The following is a 24,503-nucleotide window of genomic DNA, read 5'->3' as shown; positions in this document are numbered from 1 at the left end:
GCCTCTCTCCTGGGGTGCCAGGAGGGACCACATGGACTGTCAGCAGTAGCTGGTTAAGCTTTACTCTGTAAACAAAAGAAATTTGTAGCAATATTGCCTTGAAATTAAGTCCTTTCAAGGTGAACATTACTATTTCAGGTTATGTTAATTATTTTTAAATCAGTTAAAGTCATAGCCACTCGTCTAAATAGCCTCCAGCTCTTTATTTGCTTCCGAAGTAGGAATTTCTTTTTTTGTGTGTAACCCCAGGCGCACATTTCAACAGACATTTTGTTATGTTTTATTTAGCACGGTATGTTTTGTGAGTATTGTGGAATAGCCTAGTCTTTCACAATAGCCTAGTCTTGCAGATCTCAGTAATGTGATTTCCATGATGCTGAAGCATGCCTACAGAGTTAGAACAGGTCAGCCACTCATTTATTTTCCACCTCTCCTCCATCCAACCATGCGGGCAGTGAACAGTTACTGCTGCACATTTCTTTTGTGCTAGGCACAGGCAGGGGCAGTAGGGAGACAGAGTAAGACATGGCAGTGTCGCGAAAGGTCTTCCAATCTGTTAGGGAGAACTTGATAGACGTAAATAAATGGATAAATAAGAAAAGAAAAGAAAAATGCAGTATAACTCCCTGCTCTGAGGCAGCTGTACAGCAAGACAAAGCAAGGATAGGACATTCCAGGTAGAGGAAGCAGCATAGGTAAACCCAGGAAGCCGGGCAACAGCAGGGGAGAAATCTAGGGAGTTGGTGTGTTGTGGGGAAGGCAGACGCCAGGTGAAAGAAGGTGGTTGCGGTCGCATCATAATGGGCCTCGCTTGGCTGGCAGAAAAGTCCGCATAAAAGATAATAAATAAGGAAGGATCTCAAACTAAGGCTAGAAGATAATCAATTTGCAGTATGGAAAGATCATTCTTTTACATTGTAGTGGTTCGAGTCATCAGAGGGCCAGGTGAGCTGTTAGAATGCTGCTGGAAACAATCCAAGAAAGAAAAGAGGGCTCAAGGGAAGATTGTAGAGCAGGAGATCAAGTGGAGAGAGTGAGCGGAGGTTGCTGAACAGTCAGAGTTAACAGGACTTGCTGACTGCTAGGCCGGGGTGGTGTGAACGCGACCTCAGAGTTTCTGACCGGGTTGCCTGGTTGGGTAGTGGCACCACACCTGCGAGCAAGTAGAGGAAGAAGGGACAGGTCTGGGGTCGAGATGCTAGCTGGTCATGTGCCGCGTAAGGTAAGGGGTTACGATAGGAAATAAAGGCTTCTGGGGGCACCTGGGTGGCTCAGGGGGTTAAACCTCTGCCTTCGGCTCAGGTCATGATCCCAGGATCCTGGGATCCAGCCCCACATCGGGCTCTCTGCTCAGCAGGGAGCCTCTTTCCCCCTCCCCCTCTGCCTGCCTCTTTGCCTACTTGTGATCTCTTTCTCTCTCTGTCAAATAAATAAATAAATAATCTAAAAAAAAAAAAAGAAAAAGAAAAGAAAGCCTTCTGACTTGATTCTATAGCACACATCCACCCATCAGGCCAAGTGTGGACTTGGAGGCACAAGACAAGATCACGATGAGTTGATTTTGGACATGGCTTGCAAAAAAATACAAATGTCCAGGAGTCATTGGATAAGTGAGTCGGGAGCTCTGGGCTGGGACTACATTCGCGTTGCAGCCCTGGGTGTGAGTGACCCAGTGAGGGTGGGCCAGGCACGAAAAGATACTGAGCTGGGGAACTTAGTTTGGAGGAGACCAGCTCTGAATGGGAATGGAAAGAGAAAGCTTGTGAAAATTTGGTTATTAGAATTACGGAAATAATCTTCACTCTCTTCAGTGAATCACTAGTTGAGATCATTTTGAAACCTCTTCCACTGTTGGTGGCGGGGGGGTGTTTGTATGTGTGTGAGAGAGATCGAGACTCTTACAGTTTTAAAATCATTCCATAACATTTCTCTGTTATTTTTAAAAGCATGCACACGTCTCTGTGTACGTATCTTTTACTTCACTTAACCGGCTAAGTAGAAAAACTTAGGAACTACTGTCTTGGAAATTAAGGTGAAGGTGACCTGAAATTTTAAGTTTGTGAGTACATGTTTCTTCAAGTTTCCATAAAATTTCAGGAACACATCTGTTTCTCATAAAGCGCAGTAAGCCTTCTAGGGCAGAAGTCGCTGAAGTTATAAATGTGCTCACATTATGCACGTTCAGTTTATTGCATCGAAGAAGGCTTTAAGATTGCTTCTGTGTTTCAGGTAATCCAGAGGGCTGTGGGGCCGGCCAGCCTGAGTCTGCTAACCTTCAAAGTCTATGCGTCACCTAAAAAGGACTCACCTCACAAAGCTTCTGTGAAGGTTAATGAGGTAACATGCCGTTCATGTTGTATATTTTGAACATCTGCTTTAGTTACTATACGAAGTCTACAAATTGTACATCAGGAGATAGGACAGTTTAGAAGACACTTCCAAGTAGAAAGTGGATTTCCCTACAGTTTTTCTTCATGGGAAGCTACTAAAGGGTAGCTTTTTCAACAAACTTTAATGAATGATAGTTAGCTAAGGGCATAATTAAGGAATATTTCCTAGAATTTTTTTTGTGGGGAATCTGCTTGTCACTTCTAAGTGACCCGCCTCATCCAAGACTGCTTTCTTTTTCAGTGTGGTTTTTTTTTTTTTTTGAAGATTTTATTTATTTTACAGAGCGAGCACAAACCCGGGGAGTGGCAGGCAGAGGGAGAGGGAGAAGTGGGCTCCTGGCTGAGCAGGGAGCCCAATGCAGGGCTCTGTCCCAGGACCCTGGGATCATGACTTGAGCCAAAGGCAGACACTTGACCAACTGAGCCACCTAGGCACCCCTCCAAGACTGCTTTTAAGCCAGGAAAACATTTGCATTTTTCCCTCTCTAAGAAATTAAAGATCTGGGTTCATTCTTCTTGGGCACATTAGAGGCTCATAAGTAGATGCTTAATAAATACTAAATAAATAAAAGAAGAAATCTTCTTTCCATTGTTTACATTCTTTTTTGTATATACTTCCCACCGATTATTTTGGATATTTGCTCTCTGTTGATTTTAGAGTAAAATGATGTAAAGATCTGCCTTCAGTCATGAACCAGGTTATTTGAATGGTGTTTTCAAAAAGCTAATTAATTTATCTTTTGTCCTTTATACTCTTTCTCAGGCCTTGGGACTGTGGTGTTTTTTGAGGGTGAAGAAGTAGCCAGTAATGACTATGAGCAGTTTTTCCTCTGGGTAGGGAACAAACTTGCTCTCCTGCTTGGATTAGCACCAGACTGATCATTTGAACTCAGTTTGTTTTTTTTTTTACATCTCCTCCCCACTTTAGAGTAATAGAATCCTTTTCCCATACAGTATGTAAGGTGAAATACCAAATGCCAGGATAGAAAATGGATAAGGGGGTGTGTGTTGCTTTGTCTGCTACCACTGGAGTGGGAGGAGGAGAGGGCGCTTGATAGTCCTGTCTTCTTGGCCTTGTTCTTACTGATAAATCAGGTTCAAAGATCCTCTGCAGTAAGTTTCGGGGGGGATGAAACCCTTAGAGTCACAGCAGTTCATGAATTATTAGAAAGAGTGATGCTTAACAGTTTGATGATTGATGACATTATCTCGTGACTGTTTGTGCTTTTTAATTTCTTTTTGTTTTGTTTTTTTCATGTATGCAGCTTTCACTCTACTCCGTTCCCGAGGGTCAGTCTAAATATGTGGAAGAGCCAAGGACCCCACTTGAGGAAAGCATTTCACATCTCCGACATTATTGCGAGCCGTATACAAGTTGGTGTCAGGTACAGCTGTTCTGAAAGTGGAGTGACACATTTCTGTTTGGAGTCCAGAGTGAAAAGTCTCTATTGGCTGCATGTTTTCAGAAAAAGGCACAACAGAGGTCTCCAACTTCAGAGGACCTGACTTAACGGTGTTCATCAGTGCCCTCTCTGAGGGGAGTCGAGAGCCCTAGCTTCCTGGTGGTGGCTTTTGCCATCGCTGCAGGGAGAATGGCCCTCCTGCCAGGCAGCGTGTGGCACCTTGACTGGAGAGTGGACTGGTCACTATCTTGTTGGTCGCAGCTAGGAAGCCATCATTGCCTCCCAGGGGAGGATATGGGGCTGGAACTCTAGTAGAAGGAAGAGGATATAATGTAAGCATTTATATAAAAATTGGGAAGTTTTTCTCCCCCTCTAGAAAGTGTACACAGCAGAGCCATTGTAACAGGAATGGCTACAGAACATTCTGAATGCTCTAATAGGTGACCAAAGAGCTACATACGCAGATGGGCTTCTCTCCCCGCTCAGGTTTTAGATCAGCCTCTTGTGATTATGTTCATGGAAGCATTTCTGCAATTTTTAACATCTGAAATGGAAGATTACAATCTACAGAATGCTCTTGTGGGCTTTGATCTATCAAGTGTTTGCCATACTTGGTCTGGACTTTGAAAATTGATAGCAGATTAGTACAAAGTATGTAGATGTGTGTGATATGGTCTAGCTCTACTTTGCTCGAGATTTACAGACAGAATTTTCATCCAGAGCTTGTCTTAATGTTTTCATTTCCACTCTCTCTGCCAGTGCTGAACTTCTTTTTTATCAATTTAGAAGAAAACAGTAAGCATAGACTCTGTCAGCAATATAAATTAGGCCAGTATACATAAGTATCATAACCATATTATTGAGTTATGAATATCTAAAGACTTACATAATGTGTTGTAAAAAGCTTAGACTTTATTCTCTTGTACTAGAAGATTTTTTAAGCCATCTGCTGATTAAGATAAGGTCCACAAATTTGTGCAAATATTTTTCTATCATGTAGGCATTGACTGAGGTTATTTTGTACGCTTTTTTTTTTTGGTTATAAAAGTACTTTGTCTCTTAACCTTTCAACCTCAGATTGCTTTTTGTTTTTTACTTTTTCATCTGTGCATGATGCTCAGTGTAGCAAAATACCTCTCTAAATGACAGAATAATTATCAACATGTTTATTTGTACTGCTTCTAAATAAAAAAGCCATTTTATGATTACAATGGCTTTATTTTTCTTCAGGATGATGCCTTCTTCAATAGAAATATTTCTAATTCCTGGCTCCTTTTTCAGGCCAGTGATTTCTAGCCCCTTTCTTTAAGAATTAATTTAATTTTTCTTTATAGTGAGAAGATTATGCTAGCAAAAGAAATAGGTCATCACTGTAGCCATTTATATGTAGTTTTTCTTTTTTTATGGGCATAAAATACCAATAATGAATTTTAATGAAGCAGTATTCAGTTTTTAAATTTTTTTTATGTCCTCCCCTAAATTCAGTATTTATTGTTTAAGGGCATTTAATAGTATTAGGATAACTTGTTCTGACTTCGACCAAATTAAACAAAACAACTCCTTTTCCAAGTGGCAACTGCTTCTGATACCTTCTGATGCCCATATGTCTCTTTTTCTAACTTTTTTTTAGACTTCTTTTTTAAAAGATTTTATTTATTTATGCGAGAGATAGCGAGAGCGAGCGCATGATTGGAAGGGGGCAGAGGGAGAGGGAGAAGCAGGCTTCCCGCTGAACAGGGATCCCCACACAGGACTTGATCCCGGGATTATGACCTGAGTTGAAGGCAGATGCTTAACTGACTGAGCCACCCAGGTGCCCCGTTGTAGACTTCTTGAGGTGGAATACGTTCTAGCTAGTCCATTGTTTTCTTTAGGTTATATGATGTTCATGTACAAAGCCATTTTATTTTTGTTGTTGTTAAGAGAATGTTAGTACTTCATTTGTTCCAGGATTAGGCTAAGTGTCTCTCAAAACTTGGATATAGACTCCTTTGTCCCATTCAAGATGGTCATTCCTGCTTCAGAAGGGCAGTTTTTAGATACAGACTCTAAAATCATGACATATCAGGAAATAGACTTAATATGAAAGAGATTGCGTCTCACAGGGAGAGGATTGCCACTTCAGTTATCAAGGAGATTGATTTTTGTCCATTCTCTTGAATTTAACAGAAAAAAAAAGGCTGGGTTGTTGAAATCACTCTGCTTGGAATGTTTGCTTCCTGTGACAATACTAAACTGCTCTGCTGAGCAATTTGCAGTGAAGGGGAAATTACACAAGAGAAAAAGAACACAGAAAAACCCAGATAGACAATATATCCCTTTGTCCAAAAAGTGTTAATAACATGATAATTTATACGGTAAAGACAAATATATTTCTTGTTACTTTCTAATCAGCCTATCCTTCTCATTCATTTTCTTTTCACCTTTTTAGGAAACGTACTCCCAAACTAAGCCCAAGATGCAGAGCTTGGTTCAATGGGGGTTAGGTAAGTTGATCTTTAATTGGGCATAATCAGTTTCTTCATTAACATTGGATTCTTTAACCAGGATACCGTGGATGGGATCCAGGAGATCTGGGAATTCCTTGAAATTGAATGCAGAATATTAGAACTATGTGGATTTTTCTGGAAAGAAGTTCTCTTGTATTCATCAGATTTCAGAGTACTAGTGTCCCCCAACATTTGGGAAGTCTGTTCAAGATCATTGGGATTGCTGGGCTAACAAGTTCAGATACACTGGATGTTTTTTCCTAAAATCTAATTCCAGGTGCAGTGTCATCGACTGACACAAACCCCCACTAACTCATCAGTAGGTTTTCGGAATCAGGATAGCTTAACTGTATGGCTGTTAATACACGTTACAGAAATTTAGAGGCTGGAAGAAACTGGGCTGATGTGCCTAGGAAAGGCCTTACTGCATGGAGTAGTGTTCTTAGATTTTTCTCATTGGGTTTTTATTGTCCTTGATTGTTTTCCATATCCACTTATCCTATACACTCGTAAGCTGGGTTCACAGTCTATATTCTGACTCATCTCCTTCAGACACTGGTGAATTAATGGACATTGAGCATGTTTCATTCCCTTTGCTGGGCATCTCAGCAAAGAAAAACTCCTATTTTTACAAGCGTTTGCTTCCATGACTGAATAAAACAAACACGAATATAGTTTATTTCCTTCCAGAGATCATCAGGTATTGATGGGCTGATACAGGATATTAACACCCGTGAATAATATGTATGTTAATAAGTAACATCTTCGTTTTATTAATTTCATCAGCACTTACTTAGTTTTTATTACATGCCAGGAACTAGTCTGAGTGCTTTAAAATATTAATTTATGTATAATCTTCATAACCCTGATAGATAGGTGCTTTTATTACCTTCATGTTTTAATCTGAGGAAACTCAAGAACTCCGGATCTCTTGTCATGAAGGGCTTTGCATTGTTACCTCTCACTTCCCGTCGATTCACAGCAATAGGCATTATTAGCAACCTAAGTCTTGTTTGTCTTCTCTTGGACTGGTTACTGCAAAAGCTCTTAAGAAACATTCCATTATGAGTGGCGCAGTTGTCTGCGGTCCGCCCATTTCCCGGCAGTCCTAGCCTTGACACCGTACCAGGAGCCGGGCCGGGGCTTCACTGCAGCCTTTTAGCGTACCTTCTTTCCCATTTCTCTGTGATTTACCCACTTCAGCTCAGCTCACCAAGGCCAGTTGGGTGACCTCCTATCAAGTGTTCTGTGTGCACGTCTCGAATTGAAAACACTGCGCCGGTAGGCAAAAATAAAGGGAAGTAGAAAATTGCTTCAGATGACCCAGACAAAGAGTTGGAAAGGGAAAACTAAGTTAAAGGCAGAATAAGTCAAAGGCCAGCCAGGAATTCGTGTAAACACCGCAAGCCCTATAGTAGTGTTTAAAATGATCACCATATTTCCCAAACAGCCAGGAAAAGGAAAACTAGCCTGTGTCTCTTCTTTTCTGGGGGAGAGAATTACCGAGCATTCCAGTCAGTTCGGTTCCGCCGACATTTGTGAAGTCAGCCTCATGGCAGGCATGGACAGTCACAGCTGATTCAGATAACGGTCACGACCACTGAGGGCCATGTAATACATTTTCAACAGTAGCGCAAATCCAGAGAAAGTCACAGGCCACTTTTTTTTCTTTTTCTTTTTCTTTTTTTAAAGATTTTATTTATTATTTATGTGTCAGACAGAGATCACAAGTAGGCAGAGAGGCAGGCAGGGAGAGAGGGGGAAGCAGGCTCCCTGCTGAGCAGAGAGCCTGATGTGGGGCTCGATCCCAGGACCCTGGGATCATGACCTGAGCCAAAAGCAGAGGCTTTAACCCACTGAGCCACCCAGGTGCCCCTCACAGGCCACTTTTGAAGGTACAGAGGAAGGAGATGAGTTTAATAGGGTTTGCAGGGCGGGGAAAAGTCAGGGAAGGATTTCTGAGTTGAATCTTAGAATAGAGTCAGCCACACCAAGACATGGGGGTGGAACTTAGGCATCATTCCACACGGAGGGCACAGCATGATCAGGGCTTGGAGGAGTGACTTGGTGTTTCCTGAGCCGGAAACTGGAAGCACATAGGGAGTGCTGAAGATGGGGTCGAGACAGACATGAAGGGTTTTGAAGTTTACAGCCTCTCTGAAACCCATTTTTAATTCATTTGGTATCCGTCAGCACCTAGCAGTGCTTTCGGTAAACAGCTGTTGGATGAACATCGACTGTTTCCGCTGAGGGAGAATAACATAGAAGTCCAACCAGTGAACCATTCAGGAGCATATGTTCTCCTTGAGGAGGCATACAATACACCCGTGAGTAATTACACACAGCGCGCTCTATAGGATTGCATACCAAATGATGGTACCGAGAATAAATATGATGGGACTTTAGTGGAGAGAGAGGCGTGGGCTGAGGAGTCTAGGAAAGGTTTTTCCGAGAGGGTTAGGAATGCAGATGGCTCTTACTTGGTGGGATTGGCTCAGTGGATGGGAGAGGAGTCATCATTCCGATGAGGTCATAAGGCATGCTCAGGCAGGGTACCTAGGCTCACGTGCTGCATTTCTTTGTGTTTATCTCTCACCAGTGACTATTTCCCTCAAATATGTGCACTAAAAGTTTCCTACGTTGTCCAGATTGATTCTCTTCTTGATTTCAAATCATGAATTCAGATGGCAAAGGATACGTTTTTCCCCAAGCCTCATGTATTTGGTTCCTGAGTTTCAGAGAGCAAGCAGCAGAGCTTCAGGATAGCGGCAGATCTCTCCAAATCTATTCCATCTCTGTGTCTGGAAACAAGGAATCCCTATATTGGTATTTCTCCCCCTGTGCATAGTTAACTCAGATCTGTTGCATTCAGCAGTATGAAGGTGGTCTAACATGACTTTCCTGTCAGTAGGTCATCAAACCAGAAGTGTTTGAAAATTGGCTACTTGCTATGTGAATAATAAAGCATATTTATCTATCACCTAAAAAGAATGTGTTTAAAAAAAAGCATATTAGCATAAAGCAAAGAACACAGTATTTGAGAAGTGTTTGATACTATATGTACTAGTTATGTGTAAGATTTTTTTTTTGGTTTGTTTCTTAATGGGCAATTTATAGAACAGTTTCCTGGTCTGATTCTGTTGTAGGCAGCTATGACTATCTCCAAAATGCACCTCCTGGATTTTTTCCAAGACTTGGTGTTATCGGTTTTGCTGGCATTGTTGGACTTCTTTTGGCTAGAGGTAGGTGCACTTTTATGGGGTTTTTTAAAACCACTCATAAGGAAGAGATAAGATAGATACTCGGTTCTTTCTTTTTATTTGCCAGTTGTCAGAATAATGAGTTGGTTCCTAACATATGACTTTCTTAATATATAATTGATAAGGTTGTTTTCTCCAGTGTGTTTGATTTTAGACATACATAGAAATTATAAAAATATGAAATGGAAGAAATTATATACCCCTGGTTGAAAGGATAATATAGTTATGTCCTTTATAGGCACATTTACTTGATCAAATTTCCATCTTTCTTTGTTACAGAAAGAGTGAGTTTTTGTTAACCACAAGTCTGTTACACCTGAGACTCTGTTTCTATTGTTTTTCACTATTGAAATCAGGCTATTAATCACAGTAAATAGAACAGTGATTTTGTAGGGATTTTATGAATTTCTTGATGTGTCTGTCATAGCTTCAGTTACCAGTGATGATACAAAAAATTTGAAAACACTTAAAAGCTAATAAATGTCACCTGAAATGTGTTACTACACTATACTGCTGGATTCCAAACATTCACAGGAAATAAAGGATGACAAGGTACTTCACTATAATGAGATCAGTTTGTTATAAACTACTGACAAAAATTCCTAAAATGTTGAGTTTATGAACCCTGCAATCAGACCGTCATAAAAGATTAACTATTGTGACTCCTTCGGTACCCATTCCTCCAATTTTAAAAAGCTTTTTCTGTACATGCCTTATCTATTATTTTAGTCTGGAGGCAGGTGGCACTGGTGCCCCTCCCTCAGCCTGTAGAACAAACTCCTATCATAGTTTCTGTGCCCTCCTCCCATCCTGTGCAGAATATATAAGAATTAAAGTTAGAGTTCATTTTTACTAACCAGCTGCGAAAGAGTTGAAGCAACTACCCGCCCCCCCCACCGCGAACATTTCCCCCTCCTTTCTGTAAAGCTGTCCAAAAAAGCATTCCTGTGTTACTTAGATAGCGTTTGAAATGTATAAAGATCTCAGGGCCAGGCTGTTGGAATCTTGGCTACTGCTAGGGAGCCAGGAATGTGGAATCAAGTGAGATTAGCTCTCCCCAGCCCCCGCTGCCTCCATGGTGAGAGCATGGCCCTAAAGCATGATTCCTGTGCTGTGCTGTCTAGTGTTTATCCCCCTGCACGACCACTGGGTTAACATCCTAAGGAGAACTGGGGACTGTGCTCTCCCGGGCAAAACAGCAGCAGCAGGACACACACTCCTGCGGGTTCTAGTCCTCCATTTTTGCTTGCTGGTTTATCTTTTCCTCTCTCCTTTTCCTTTTCCCAGGAGGGCTCAGTAGCATTAAAATAATGTAAAACCCCAATTCTTTTTCAAGAAAGAACACATGGGGGCACCTGGTTGGCTCAGTCGGTTAAGCCTCCAGCTCTTGGTTTCCCCTCAGGTCCTGGTCTCCTGGGTTGTGAGATCAAGGCCTGCGTCAGGCTCCGTGCTCAGTGGGAGTCTGTTTGGATATTCCCTCCCTCTGCCCTTCTCCTCCTTGCTCTCACGCGCTTTCTCTGTCTCTGAAATAAATATATAAATCTTAAAAAAAACTGTATGGGCACACACACATTCGTGCACAAATATTCAATAACGGGTCTTTTCCTCAGGGCTGGGGTAGAAAGGCGTGCAGTGAACAATGTCAGGTGATCACTGAATAAGATGGGCGGGACGGCGAGCATATCTAGTGGGGGTCTGGAGGGCTTTGCACCCCCCTCCAGGCACAGAGTTTCTTTTCTTTTCTTTTTTTTCTTTTTTTTTTGGTTTAACGTCTACAAATTTTTATTTTTTAATAAAAATTGTATGTTTTTAAGGTGTATGACATGATGTTTTGATATATATATATGTATACATATGCATAGTGAAATGAATACTCTGGTCAAGCTATTTAACATGCCTTCTATCATAGTTACCTTATTATTATTTTTTTTTTTTTTAGATGAAAGCACCAATAATCTCTCTTAGTAAGTCTCCAGGACTCAATATTGTTAGCCATGGCCATCATGCTCTACATCACTCTCTAGACTTACTCATTCTGCATAACTGCGACTTTGTACCCTGTAACCAGCATCTCTCCATCTCCACCCCACCTCTTCCGGTAGCCACACTTCTACTGTCTGCTTCTATGCATTTGACTCTTTTAGATTCCAGATTTTCAGTGAGATTGTGCGGGTTTTTTGGGGCTTATTTCACATAGTATATAATGTCCTCTGCGTTCATCCATGTTATTACAGCTGGCAGGGTCTCCTTTTTCAAAGCCGAATAATATTCCATTCATATAGGTATCACAATTTCTTTACTTCCTCATCCCTTGACGTTTAGGTTGTTTCCATGTCTTGGCTCTTGTGACTAATGCTGCAGTGAACACGGACGTGCTGGTATCTGTTTGAGATACTGGCTTCATTTCCTTTGGGTATATACCCAGAAGAGGGATTGCTGGGTCGTAAGGTAGAGTTTCTTGAGCATAAATGCTAAGGTAGTGCTCCTCATTTGATGAGAATGGCCATGACTGGTGGTGACAAGAGACACTTCTCTAGGAGGTGAGTGGGTGATCATTCTGAGGATGTGGACTTAGCCAGGTCACTCAAGGGTAGCAGGTGGTCGTTGCCCACTATCATTGGCTTCTGGTGGCTCCTCCCCCACATCCTTCCTCAAGTTTTGGAGCCCCCAGCTCATTGAGTGAACCATTAGGAGCTGGAGGCCCAAGAGCTGCTGCTTACCAGTTTTTTGCGAATGACCCAGAAATGGCTGGTTGTCAGGTATGCTATCCTTTACTTGGTCCTCACCTATATGAGCTCCAAGTGTATAGGTGGGACCCCAGGGATAAAAACATTGTGTTCTAGAATAATTGTATCCTTTCAATCAAGGCAGTAAGACAAGAAGAGAAACATGAATTTATTACGAGTCTAGATGATAACATTTGTTTTGTCCCCTATGGCCCTAGTTCCATCTTTGGAGATATGTCTGTTTAGAGTTTAAAACCAGTAAACAGCACTTAGGTTATTCTGTGTGTTACTAACATACATTGCCCTAGCGTCTATCCATGGCCCACGTGAAGAGCCCTGCGCCTCTTGGCAGACACTCTCTAGGTCCAATTTCATTTCTAGAGGCGTCTCCTGTTCCACCCTCTATTGGTTTTCTGAACCTTATTCTCAGGCTTCTCTGGTTCTCCGTGCTGCTCCCTCTCCTGCCATTCCCCTTTGCCCAGGGCTCTACGTGTACCTGCGGCACAAGGGTGTAAGAGCAGCTGTCTTCAGGAATCTTAAACAGGCCAGCTTCAGTCAGTCGTCGCTGACAAAATCCAAAGTCAGAGAGGTGAGTGGTGTTGAAACAAGAAAGGAATTTATTTCAGTGAGGCCAACACCCAGAAGACAGTGGACTAGCGTCTCAGAGACTATCTCCAAAGTGCCGAAAATGCTTCCAGGTTTATGTAAGGGCAATGTGGGGCAAAGGTAAGTGCAGGTAGTCAGTGGAGGTCAAGTCCATCGTTGTCTTGGAGTCAGTCACGTGGGGTTCCTACTGGCTCAGGGCAGTCCTTACTAATCGAGGGAGGGGGTAGGTTTGGTTCCCACCAGGGGACGTTTTGCACACAGGGTCTTTTGCCCGAGTTAAAAGAGAAGCTGGAAAGGGAGATTTCAGCATTTAGAAAGTGCAGACTGAGGGGTGCCTACTGGCTCATTCGTTAGAGCAGGCGACTCTTAATCTCACGGTTGTAGTTCAAGCCGCATGTTGGGTGTAGAGATTACTTAAAAATAAAATCTTAAAAATTTTTCAAAAAGTGCAGACTGAGATAAAAATGGAGGTAGTTAATCTTTCATATACCCCCTTGCGGTCTGGACTAAGACTCAGCTCTGTGGTGGTCTTGGGACATGGCTCCATTGCCCTCCTGGGTCTGTCCTCCTTTTGGGGGGTTCCATGTCCTCTTTTCCTTGGTTTGCTCTGCCATGTTCTTGAACTACATGCTCGAGTAACTTTCAAAAAAGCCCATGTTGGGCTTTAACCCACTGAGCCACCCAGGTGCCCCAGTCTTCAGTGTTCTGAACTTCCAGGGTGGTGTGGCTGCCTGTAGATGCCTTATTCCTAGTTGGGCATTTTGGTGGCTTGCAACCTTCAGCTGTAGGGATGTAATCTGGTTTGTATTTCTTTGAAAATTTACTCTCGGGGCACCTGGGTGGCTCCATCGTTAAGCATCTGCCCTTAGGCTCAGGTCATGAACCCAAGGTCCTGGGTTCGAGCCCCGTATCGGGCTCCCTGCACAGCAGGAAGCCTGCTTCTCCCTCTCCCACTCCCCCTGCTTATGTTCCTGCTCTTGCTGTCTCTCTCTCTCTGTCAAATAAATAAAATCTTTAATAAAAAAAAGAAAATTTACTCTCATTCTTTCTCCTTTCTGAATTAGCAATGAAGCTGTTTAAGTGACCCTGTATGTCTCTTTTATTTTCTTGCTCATTTTATTCCTTTTGATTTGATTGTTTTTACTTTTGTCATTTCTAAGTAGCTCTTTCTTGTTCTTTGATTATCTCCTTTTCATGGAACCTTTTTTTCTTTTAATGTAGTAGCTGAATTCAACCATACTTAATAACAGGTGTATTTTTGTTTTTAAGTTTTTTTGTTGCCCGAAGGGTCATTTTTTTCCTTTCTTGCTTGTCTCAGTCTCACCTTTTATGCTGCAGGCCTTCCTCAAATGACTAGTGATTATTGGTTATACAGTCAAGTAGAAGAGCAAGGCGATTGAAATGCTAATAAGAATTTTTTGTGCATAGATGGGGCTTACTGGCCAGTAGGTTCTACCTCAGGATGAGCTGAAAGGGAACTGACTTTATACGGAGGGTGCCTATACCTGAGGCCATTTCGGGGAAAACTCTGCTCTTGGGTACAACACTCACATGCACACACACACTGGCTGTCTTGGTTCTCAGCAGAAAATTTATGGCATTTCTTTTTCTTTCTTTTTTTTTTTTTTTAAAGATTTTATTTATTTATTTATTTGCCAGAGACAGAGGGTGAGAGAGCGAGCACAGGCAGACAAAGAGGCAGGCAGAGGCAGAGGGAGAAGCAGGCTCCCTGCCGAGCAAGGAGCCCGATGTGGGACTCGATCCCAGGACCCTGGGATCATGACCTGAGCCGAAGGCAGCTGCTTAACCAACTGAGCCACCCAGGCGTCCCTATGGCATTTCTTTAGAGATACTTTTTTTTTTTTTTTTTAAAGTAGGCTCTGTACCCAGCATGGAGCCTAATGCAGGACTTAAACTCACCCTGAGATCAAGACCTGAGCTGAGCTCAAGAGTCAGATGCTTAACTGACTGAGCCCCCGGAGCGCCCCTCTTTAGAGATACTTCTCCCCCTTTGTAAAAGTTTGGCTGGACAGACTGCCTGGCCACAGATAGTTTTGCACCAAGATGGCACGGAGGAAGGAGAGAATCACCCCTAGGCTCCGCACAGGGCTTGCATTTGTGTCCGTCCGTAGCCCCCACATCCCCCCGCCTCCCTCCCTCTTGATCCTTGGCTGCCCTCGTCGCCCACAGTACCTGCCGGCTCTGGGCTGCCGAGGACCTGCTGCTTCGTCCTCGGGACGTCATAGCTGTGTGTCCTCTTGCCTCTGTCCACTCTGTTTTCTGTAAGTTGGATGACACTTCTTCTTTCCCAGTGGCCCCTCCACCCATTTCCTCTTCACTGCGGGTTTATTACCTGTTTTTTATTCTTTTACTGTTATTTTCATGGAGTATTAGAAAGGAGAGGAGAGCAAGGCTTGTGTTGAGTCCTTAAATAGGAAATCAGTTTACTATAAAAAAACATAAACCGTGGAGACCAAAGTGCCATGTGCTTCTTTTCAGAACGTTCTTTATTTTTGCTCCCTTAGAAGTGGTGGTTCTCTTGCAAACATTGTGCTGATGAAAGAAACCAGTCACAAAGGACTACATACTGTATAACTGCATGTATATATGCATTATATAACTGCGTTTATATATTTGTGTATATGTGGAGTGTCCAGAATAGGCATCTCTGTAGACACAGAAAGTAGATTAGTGGTTCTCTAGGGATTGGGTCATGGGGGAATAGGTGGGGTGACTGCTAGTAGATACAGTGTTTCTTTTGAGGGGTGATGAAAATATTCTAGAATTGATTGTAGTGATGGTTTGCATACCTCTGTGAATACATCAGAATGCATGTACACTGTAAATGGGTGACTTATGTGAATTATATCTCACCAAAGCTATGGGGATGTGATGGTTCTTTTTGGTGTATATCACATTATTAGGCACATTCTCTGCTAATCTAGGATCAAAGAAAAGAAGTCTTATTCAGTGTTAGGTGTCCAGGGCAAACGGAGATGGTAAGGGTTATGAATCATCTCTTGACATCTACAAGCTTTTATTCTATAGGCTCAAAAATAAAGAAGCTGGTATATCCGCCTGGATTCATGGGACTTGCTGCTTCTCTTTATTACCCACAACAAGCCATCGTGTTTGTCCAGGTAAGTTAGATGCAGTAAGCTGGGGTGTCCCTTTTTCTCGCTTGTGTATGTTTGGGTTTACTGCTTAATATTTTTTATTTTGCAGCTTTTATTGCACCTGACTAGAATTTGTTTGCACATAAAATGAAATGCCACATACTTAAGTTCTTTTCTCCACCACGCGCCTCAGTTCTGGCCTTCCTTCCGATCATGTCAGTATTCAGAGAATACACACTAAGTTGAATATTAGTCCAAAGAATCGAGATACCTTTTGTGGGGGCATATTTACATGCAAGTCTAGAGACTCACACTCCACAGCTGCCAGTTACCAGTCATTCTCCATTTGGGTGCATGTGATCACAACCGGTCCTCCTTGGAGTTGCACGCATAGGCCCGGGCTGTGGCCCTCTGCAGCTTCTCCCTGGGCCTGGTGTCAGCCTCACTTTACTTGCTGGGGGCTTCAAGGCGTGCAGTCCCGTCTGCCGGGCGTGCCCCTCTCAGGGCTCTCAGTTGGCTGCTCCTTTCTTTCCCTTCAGACCTCAACTTGTTGGCATCCTGTCAAGTCGGAGAACTGAGTTGGCAGGCAAGATGGGTAAAGCTGTGTTTCAGTCTGCTCAGGGTTCCCTCACAAAATACCTCAGATGGAGTGGCTTGAACAACAGAGATTTATTTCCATGCTCTTCCGGAGGCTGGAAGTCCACATCACGGTGCCGGAAGGGTTGGTTTCTCCTAGGACCTCTCTCCTTGTCTTGCAGATGGCCACCTTCTCATGGTGCGTGGACATCCCTCGTGTCTCACCCTCGTCTTCTAATGACACCAGTCGTTTTGGATTAGAGCCCCACTCTCATTACCTCATTTAACCTCGGTCACTCCTTTAAAGGCTCTGTCTCCAAATGGAGTCACACTGTGGGTTAGGACTTCAGCATGTGAATTTTGAGAGACACAATTCAGTCCCTAACAGCTAGACCAGCTGTTTATAAAGCGCGGTCCCTAGACCAGCAACATCAGGATCCCCTGGCTTGTTAGAAATGCACGTTCTCAGGCCCCAAGCCAGACTGACTGACTCAACATTCTGAAGATGAGGGCCAGTGATCTGGGTTTTAGCAAGCTCCCCGGGGGGTTTGAGGGTCCTTGATGTTTGAGAACCTCTGAGAGAGCCTAGACTTCCTCAGGGCAGTGGGTTCTGGATTTAGGGGAACTCTAGACATCGAATGCCTTGGAAACCTGGCAAGAACAAAGCAGGCTCGAGCAGCATCTGGAGACAGGGACCTGCCCAGTTTCTGGAGGTACTCTGTCACGCTGAGACTTGGTCCCAGAGGCGTAGCGGTGCCGTCATTAGAGTTGGGCGCTTAGGGCTCTGAGCCAAGCCGTTCTGACCCTGAGCTCCCTGGAGTTCTCCTGACGGGATTGAGGCTGGATTCCTGGATTGCACTGTAGTCGTAGGTGGGCGCCCAGTGGCCGCAGCTGTGAGAAACGGGTGGCTTTGGTAGCAGATGCCGGGAAGGTCTTTATCACATGGGCTTGACACTGTTTAATGCAGTCCTGGAGGCAGAGAGTTAATGTCCCCATGCCTGCTTCAGCCCCGGCTCAGGAACAGTGAATCACGTCTGCCTGCCCTGGCTCATCAGCACCATCATCCATCATCTCGGCGTGTTGTGGTTCCACCAGTAAAGGGGTGGGGGTGGGAGGGTGGGCTGGGCTGCTGCCTCGGAAGCACATGTGGCTGCCCCCTGAGTAGAGGTCTTTTTATTTATAGGCCACAGCATATGTTGCAAAAGAGCTTTTGTATTCACAGCCAAGATCGTAGGATGCAAATATGAGTTGTATTCTAATTTATTTTTCAAGTCAGTGGGAAGGAGTGTTTTGTCTTTTATTTGGTACTTAGAGTAAGCCAGAACAAAACAATTAACTTCATTTTCACTAGACCTAAAACATTAGCGATCTGTTTGGGATGATGAGGAAGTTCTGGACATGGATAATGGTGATGGTTTCATAACACTGTGAATGCACGTATGCCACTGAATTGTACACCTAAAAATGGATAAAATGGTAAATTGTATGTATATTTGGCTATAATAAAATGAAAGAGACATCAGTGATTGAAAGGGATTTTCTGTTACTGTTTTAGTGCCATTTAGTTCCTGTGTCAACAGTTTTAATTTTTTTTTTTTATGAATACCCTGACCTTGGACCAGCCACATAATTGCTCGCATTGTTTTTTGTTCAGTAGTGTTTGGAGAGAAGTACTGTAAGAAAATGCTTAAAGTGATGGCAAATGTTCTTTTCCTCTCAGAAATGTAAAGTACCAAGAATAGTGTCATATATGTGGTAAATGCTCGATGTGTCTACCAGTGGGTCTGAGAATCATATATTTTAAGAATGGTTAGAGCAACCGGAAGAAAATAACTACTAGTACTGTGACCTTAGTTGGACTGGTCACTTGGCTACTGAGTATTTCCTTACAATCTTTGCCTACTTACTGCACAGGTTGTTATTTAGAATAGGGATAATTCATGTGAAAGTGCTTTGTAAACTAAAGTGCTCCACATAGATAAATTATTATAAAAATTAGAAAGAATAGAAACTGCTTTCAGAACCTCGCCGTAGAAATTCCGTGTGGAAGAGTAATCAACATAGTTTGTCACATGTGGGACTGATGCATGCGAATTACTGGAAACTTTTTTTTTTTTTTAAAGAAAACTCAATACTTAATGCCTTCAACTTAAGAGTAAGGAAAATAACGATTCGGGGTGATGCCTGAATCCTCACTGCTAATGTGAGACGGATTTTTGAGCAGGTAAAGGTTGCTCCTAAGGTGACCCGCCTACTTTGCGGGATGCCTGGGTGCTGCGATCTGCCCGTCCCCTTTTTAATATTGAAAAAGCAGATAGATCGGAGTGAGTTGGTATTAAGTAAACAAAACAAAACAACAACAACAAAAACACCCAAAAAACTCAATACTTAAAAATTCAACAGTTAAAGTCAGCTAGTGAAAAGTGGACCAGGGCATTTAAAAAAAATTTTTTTTAAACTTTTTCAATTTGAGTGTAATTGCCGCACAATGTCACATGAGCTTCAGGTGTGCAACATAGTGATTGAACAAGTTTATACATTATGCTGTGCTCACACAAGTGTAGCTCCCTTCTGTCACCGTGCAGTGCCTTCACAGTATTATATGAAGGTGTGAGCGTCTTGGCCCCAGAGTGTTCTCTGACCCCGGCGCCTACCTCTCAGGATGTTGTGGAAAGGATATTGGATCAAGAGGCAAAATCCCTATAGAAACGTGAAGACTTGTATGTTTGGGGGGACCTGGGAAAACTAAGACCATCTTCATTAGGTTCACCTATTTTTTTTAAACTAGGCCCCTGAAGTGAGTGAGTGATTTTCGTGTGCCTTGTTGGTTGGCTATGACGTGTTAGATGTGATAGGCAGAAGCCTTCTTTCTGTGTCTCGTTTTCAGGAATTTCACCTGTCAGTGGTTGGCGTCCTTCATTCTTTTCCCTTATTCACCTGTAATTTATGGCAAATTATTTCAAACACTGACTGCATGACCAAACTGTGTTTTCTTTATAATGCTGCGACTCTCACTATCTTTGTATTTGCTTACTGTTGCCCAGCCTTAATGTATATACCCCAGGGCTTCTGGGGTCATTGTATGCTTAACTACAGTTCTTTTGGATGCAGGAAAAAGGAAAGTGGAATATTCTTATTCTTACCAGTCATGTATGGAACAGTAATGGATCTTTTATATTTTGTTTCAAGGTCAGTGGGGAGAAATTATATGACTGGGGTTTACGAGGATACATAGTCATAGAAGATTTGTGGAAGGAGAACTTTCAGAAGGTGAGAAAGATCTTTTTCATTATTTTCCTTTTGGTTTAAATATATGGTCTCTTTAGGGTTTTGTACGATTCTTGATAACTCTGTTGCCTGATCCTGCTTTTTCTCTTTGTTTTCATTACGACTCTAGCTCAGATTCTCTATTGGTGGCCTTTATTGGAGGAGCAAGAGAACCTCTGTGTATTGGGTTATTACCAGTAAGGCTAAAAAGTGGTGACCATGAAATGCATTCCACTGCACTTGTAGATCATCATTTTCTCTCTCTTGTATTTATAATGTGTTCAAAGTGTAGCATATTTTCTGAAAGTTTTATCAAAACTTGATTCTTAGGGAACATACTGTGTTCCCAGGCAAAAACAAAAAACAAAAAAAACAAAACAAAAAAAACCCACCACCACCACCAAAAAAAAGCACACACACACACAAAACTAAGCAAGGCTCCTCCTCTTGCTGTTATACTTGTTATGGGCTCTCTCCTTTACTTTAGCATGACCGGATTCCCTGGCTTCCTTGGCCCCGTTAAGGGCGTGAGCCATGGTCTAAGAGGGCAATCAGCCACCAGCCACAGACCATATTCTCTGTTATGTCTGGTGGATGAGCAGCAGAGGGAGAAGGCTGTGTAATTGTAAGAGGGTGTCCTCTTTCATCTCTTCTTGCAGCCCCATAGCTGAATGAATGTTGCCCGTTCGCTAGAACATTCTTTCCTCTGATAAGGAAGAATGAGTATAGAAGAAAGTATCACGTCTCCTCCAATCCCTCCGAGGCACTGCTCGATAAGGAAGAATTAGGGTTCTTACATTAACATACCTTCTACATTGTAGATGGAAGGAGTTGATTTTGAGTTCTGTTATCTCAAGTCGAAATACTCTTTAAAAATACAAAGAACTGTGTCACAATTGAAATCCAGTTTTGAACTGGAATTTGGATGTAACATTATAGAATCAGTTGTAAACCGTCCTCATTACTTACAGAAATAGTCTTCCAGTGAAATCTTAAGACTCATGTTTGTGTTAGTAGTAGGTAAAGGAATTAGTCTCTCTGGAGCCTGTTTAAGCTAGCTTTGAATAGGAAGTTCTGTGTTAATATCAAGTACCCTTTGGCAATCTCCTTTAAAGAATAAACACCCCTAGTTTTGTTTCCATTCCTCTGACATTTTCTTTGGCAGCTTGCTTTCCTGTTTAAAGAATTCCTTAAGTCCACACTGAGTTTTATATGGGAAAGGAAATAGAATGTCAGGAAGGGGGGTGCCTGGGTGGCTCAGTGGGTTAAGCCTCTGCCTTCGGCTCAGGTCATGATCTCAGGGTCCTGGGATCGAGCCCCGCATCGGGCTCTCTGCTCAGCAGGGAGCCTGCTTCCCCCCCCCACCTCTGCCTACTTGTGATCTCTCTCTCTCTCTCTCTCTCTGTCAAAAATAAATAAAATCTTAAAAAAAAAAAAGAAAGAACATCAGGAAGGCTCTACAGAGCCCTAGAAAGAAACGTGGTGCTCACTGTGGTGGTGGCAGGGACACATGTGCCCCAAAGCCAGTTGTGGGGAGATCTCCTGGGAGCCTCTGAGTGCTTACCGTGGTGTCCGTGGGCAGCTCAGTCCCACTGTGCACGAAAGCCGAGGAGGGGATCCCTCCAGAGCCTCTAGCTTGGGAATAGCTTTCTCTGCTCTGAGAATTCAGCCCAGGGGAGAAGCAGCGGGACTGTGGTTGGAATGCAGGTTAAACAGGCCAGCATTTTATGGTAATTTGAAAACGTTAGATATTAAAGCCACTCACATTTATATGTGAGTCTTTGGGGAATGAGAGAGTAAAGATGTCCAATTAGCTTACAGTTGGCCTGGATTTTTTTTCTCTGGTCTTCTGTGCTCTTGTCCTCTTCGGAGTCATTGAGAATGTAATGTTCTTTCATTTATTTACCGTGAAAGTGTAATTTCTTCCTGACCGTTGTGTGTTCTCACTAGAAAGTAATAAAATTGATGTTGACTACTTAAACATTTCGCACAAGTTTTAAATGAAGAGCAACAGGAGGCTTTAATCAAATATTGATAGATTTCAGAAATTATCTGATGGTGAAATGCCATTGTTTTTTATTGATTGCGCTTCCCCCTTCTTGTTGGCTTTTATGGATTTCAATGGTTTTTATTTTGTTTCACGGATGAGAGCAAAGATTTAAGTTACCCTGGAACAGGAATCCTTTGGGACCCAGGAACTGTGTCTCTGAAGGGACCTGGGGGGATGCTTCATGATTGAGAGTTTTGTTTGTTTCTTAGCTTATTTGGAAATTGGTTTTCAAGTCAGGCTTGAAATTAGCAGTCTCAATTAGATGCAATCTAATTCATGGTTGTCCATAATTACCACTGTAGTGATCTAACAAAGGTACATGTTTGTGGTTCTAAATGGTCAAAAGGAATCTGTGGACAGCGTATTTAAAACAGGGCCCTGAAATTTTCAGTGGTAGGAATGATGGCTCAGTTCTCAATTACATTATTTGCCATGGAGTTGTATTACTCTCAGAGACCCTAAATAAGTCTGTGGCATTTTTCTTCTCTGCCACATCCCTTTTTCCCTTTTAGAAATTGATACTAAATGTTTGCACTGAATATTTGACCAGTAGTTTGGATGAGGTAGTCTTTCAGTTCTGTCGTTGCTTTTGGTCAGGTCAGAGAAATTTATCCGCTTCAGCTAAAATGAACTCTCTTTCAGAACTGTGAAGCAGTGATGGGTGTGTCCAGAAAATATTGTGAGCCTAGAGTTGTCCAATGTTTGTTTTTATTTTTCAGATAACCTGTTGGGTTTTAAACTCTGTCTACAGGGGCACCTGGCTGGCTCAGTCAGTGGAGCATGCAGCTCTTGATCTTGGGGTCGTGAGTTCAAGCCCCACATTGGGTGTCTACAGAGATTACTTTAAAAAAATAAAATCGTAAAAAAACCTTCTGTTTACAGACACACACACACACACACACACACACACACAGAGTTTAAAATCCAACACTAGAGGGGCGCCTGGGTGGCTCAGGGGGTTAAAGCCTCTGCCTTCGGCTCAGGTCATGATCTTGGGGTCCTGGGATCGAGCCCCGCATTGGGCTCTCTGCTCAGCAGGGAACCTGCTTCCCCCTCTCTCTCTGCCTGCCTCTCTGCCTACTTGTGATCTCTATCTGATAAATAAATAAAATCTTAAAAAAAAAATAAAATAAAATCCAACACTATAATGACCACATATATACCAATCATCCACCCACCTTTAAAAGATAGGCAATTACCAATGCCTTCCAAGTTCTCCATGCCCAACCCCTCCTGCACCTGTCTCCCCAGAGGGCACTACGATCCAGAATTTGGTTTTTCATCTCCTTGTTCTTCTTCTAAAACATTGTAGTGGAACTTGCCTGTTTTTTATCTTTAAAATATATCAAATACACATACAAAGAGTTTATCTAAATGGAATCTTGCTATGTGTACTATTGTGTGCCTTGTTTTGCCCCCTTAACATGTTTATGGGCTGAGTATGGCTACAGTCTATTCATTTTCACTGCTGTAGAATATTCCTTTGTGGGAAAATAACCATGTTGGTGACTAGTTGGGTGATTTTCCATTTATTGTTTCACACACAGCTGTGAGCATTTTTATACCTGTGTCAGGTTTATTAGGAGTTTCCCTAGGCCGGGATTCCTGTTCATAGGGTCTGCACTTCAGTTTTACTAGACGACGCCAAGTCATTTTACAAAGTGGTTGCTTCCAGTTTTGCCATCTGGTAGCTTTAAAATAGTTTTTCACTGTGGGGTGTGTGTTTGTGTGCATGCCTACGTGTGTGCGCGCGCAAGTGCAATTTTACTTTATTCTCCAATTTTTATTTTGAAAAAATTTCAAAACTACAGAACAGTTGCAGAAATAATAATGACTATCTCCTTCACTTCGATTCACCAGTTAACATTTTGCCTCATTGGCTTGGTCTCTTATTTTACACATGTGTGGGCACTCACACACATGTATTTTCTTTTCCTGAACTATGTGAGAATTAGTTGTGGGTATCATGGCACTTCCCACCCATACCTAATTCAGCGTGTATTTCCAAAGAATGCGGACATTCACTAATAGAATCGCAATACCATTATCACACTGGGGAAAGTTAACATTTCCTTGTTTCCGTAAGCCTTACCTCCTAAGCAGTCTGTATTCGGGTTTCCCCAGCTGCCCCAATAATGTGCATTCCTTCAACAACTTTTTAATTTCTTTTTTTAGCTTAGTGAATTAGTGTAAGGCAAGCTCCCTTGTGACCATCATCTAAAGACAAAAAACAGAATTTTTCCAGCCTTCCTAGAACCCCCTCCATGTAGCCCACTCCAATTACAGTTCTCTCCCTCCATCCCAAAATATCTATTACCCTGACTTTTATAATAATAGCTTTCTTATTTTTCTTTATGGTTTTGTCACCTAAGTATTTATCCCTGTCACTTTAGTTTTGCCTCTTGTTATTTTTTTTTAAAGATTTTATTTACTTATTTGACAGACAGAGATCACAAGTAGGCAGAGGCAGGCAGAGAGAGAGGAGGAAGCAGGCTCCCCACTGAGCAGAGAGCCCGATGCGGGGCTCGATCCCAGGACCCTAAGATCATGACCTGAGCCGAAGGCAGTGGCTTAACCCACTGAGCCACCCAGGCGCCCCTGCCTCTTGTTATTTCTGACT

At 42.5% G+C, this 24,503-nt stretch overlaps 1 protein-coding gene and 1 non-coding gene across 8 annotated transcripts in view; both read left to right on the top strand.

Annotated features, from left to right (window-relative positions):
* APOO (apolipoprotein O) overlaps nucleotides 1-24,503 on the top strand; it is a 60,384-nt gene that overhangs the window by 25,582 nt on the left and 10,299 nt on the right. For 2 of the 7 annotated variants that reach the window (XM_032329963.1, XM_032329961.1), the window contains exons 1-7: nucleotides 1,859-1,963; nucleotides 2,230-2,337; nucleotides 3,656-3,775; nucleotides 6,225-6,279; nucleotides 9,429-9,524; nucleotides 15,923-16,014; nucleotides 19,756-19,836. In XM_032329963.1, coding sequence (XP_032185854.1) covers nucleotides 1,874-1,963; nucleotides 2,230-2,337; nucleotides 3,656-3,775; nucleotides 6,225-6,279; nucleotides 9,429-9,524; nucleotides 15,923-16,014; nucleotides 19,756-19,836 — 642 coding nt within the window. In that variant the 5' untranslated portion in view covers nucleotides 1,859-1,873. Of the gene's footprint in view, nucleotides 1-1,858; nucleotides 1,964-2,228; nucleotides 2,338-3,655; nucleotides 3,776-6,224; nucleotides 6,280-9,428; nucleotides 9,525-15,922; nucleotides 16,015-16,602; nucleotides 17,219-19,755; nucleotides 19,837-24,503 lie in introns of those variants that run through there. The other 5 variants (XM_032329957.1, XM_032329962.1, XM_032329958.1 and 2 more) reach the window with 5 other exon arrangements.
* LOC116583864 lies at nucleotides 18,705-18,854 on the top strand. Its single transcript, XR_004282948.1, has one exon. It is a non-coding gene; the product is annotated as a U12 minor spliceosomal RNA (small nuclear RNA).

This window comes from Mustela erminea, chromosome X (genome assembly GCF_009829155.1).
Source record: "Mustela erminea isolate mMusErm1 chromosome X, mMusErm1.Pri, whole genome shotgun sequence".
NCBI lineage: Eukaryota > Metazoa > Chordata > Mammalia > Carnivora > Mustelidae > Mustela > Mustela erminea.
This window is presented reverse-complemented; position numbering and strand designations above follow the sequence as displayed.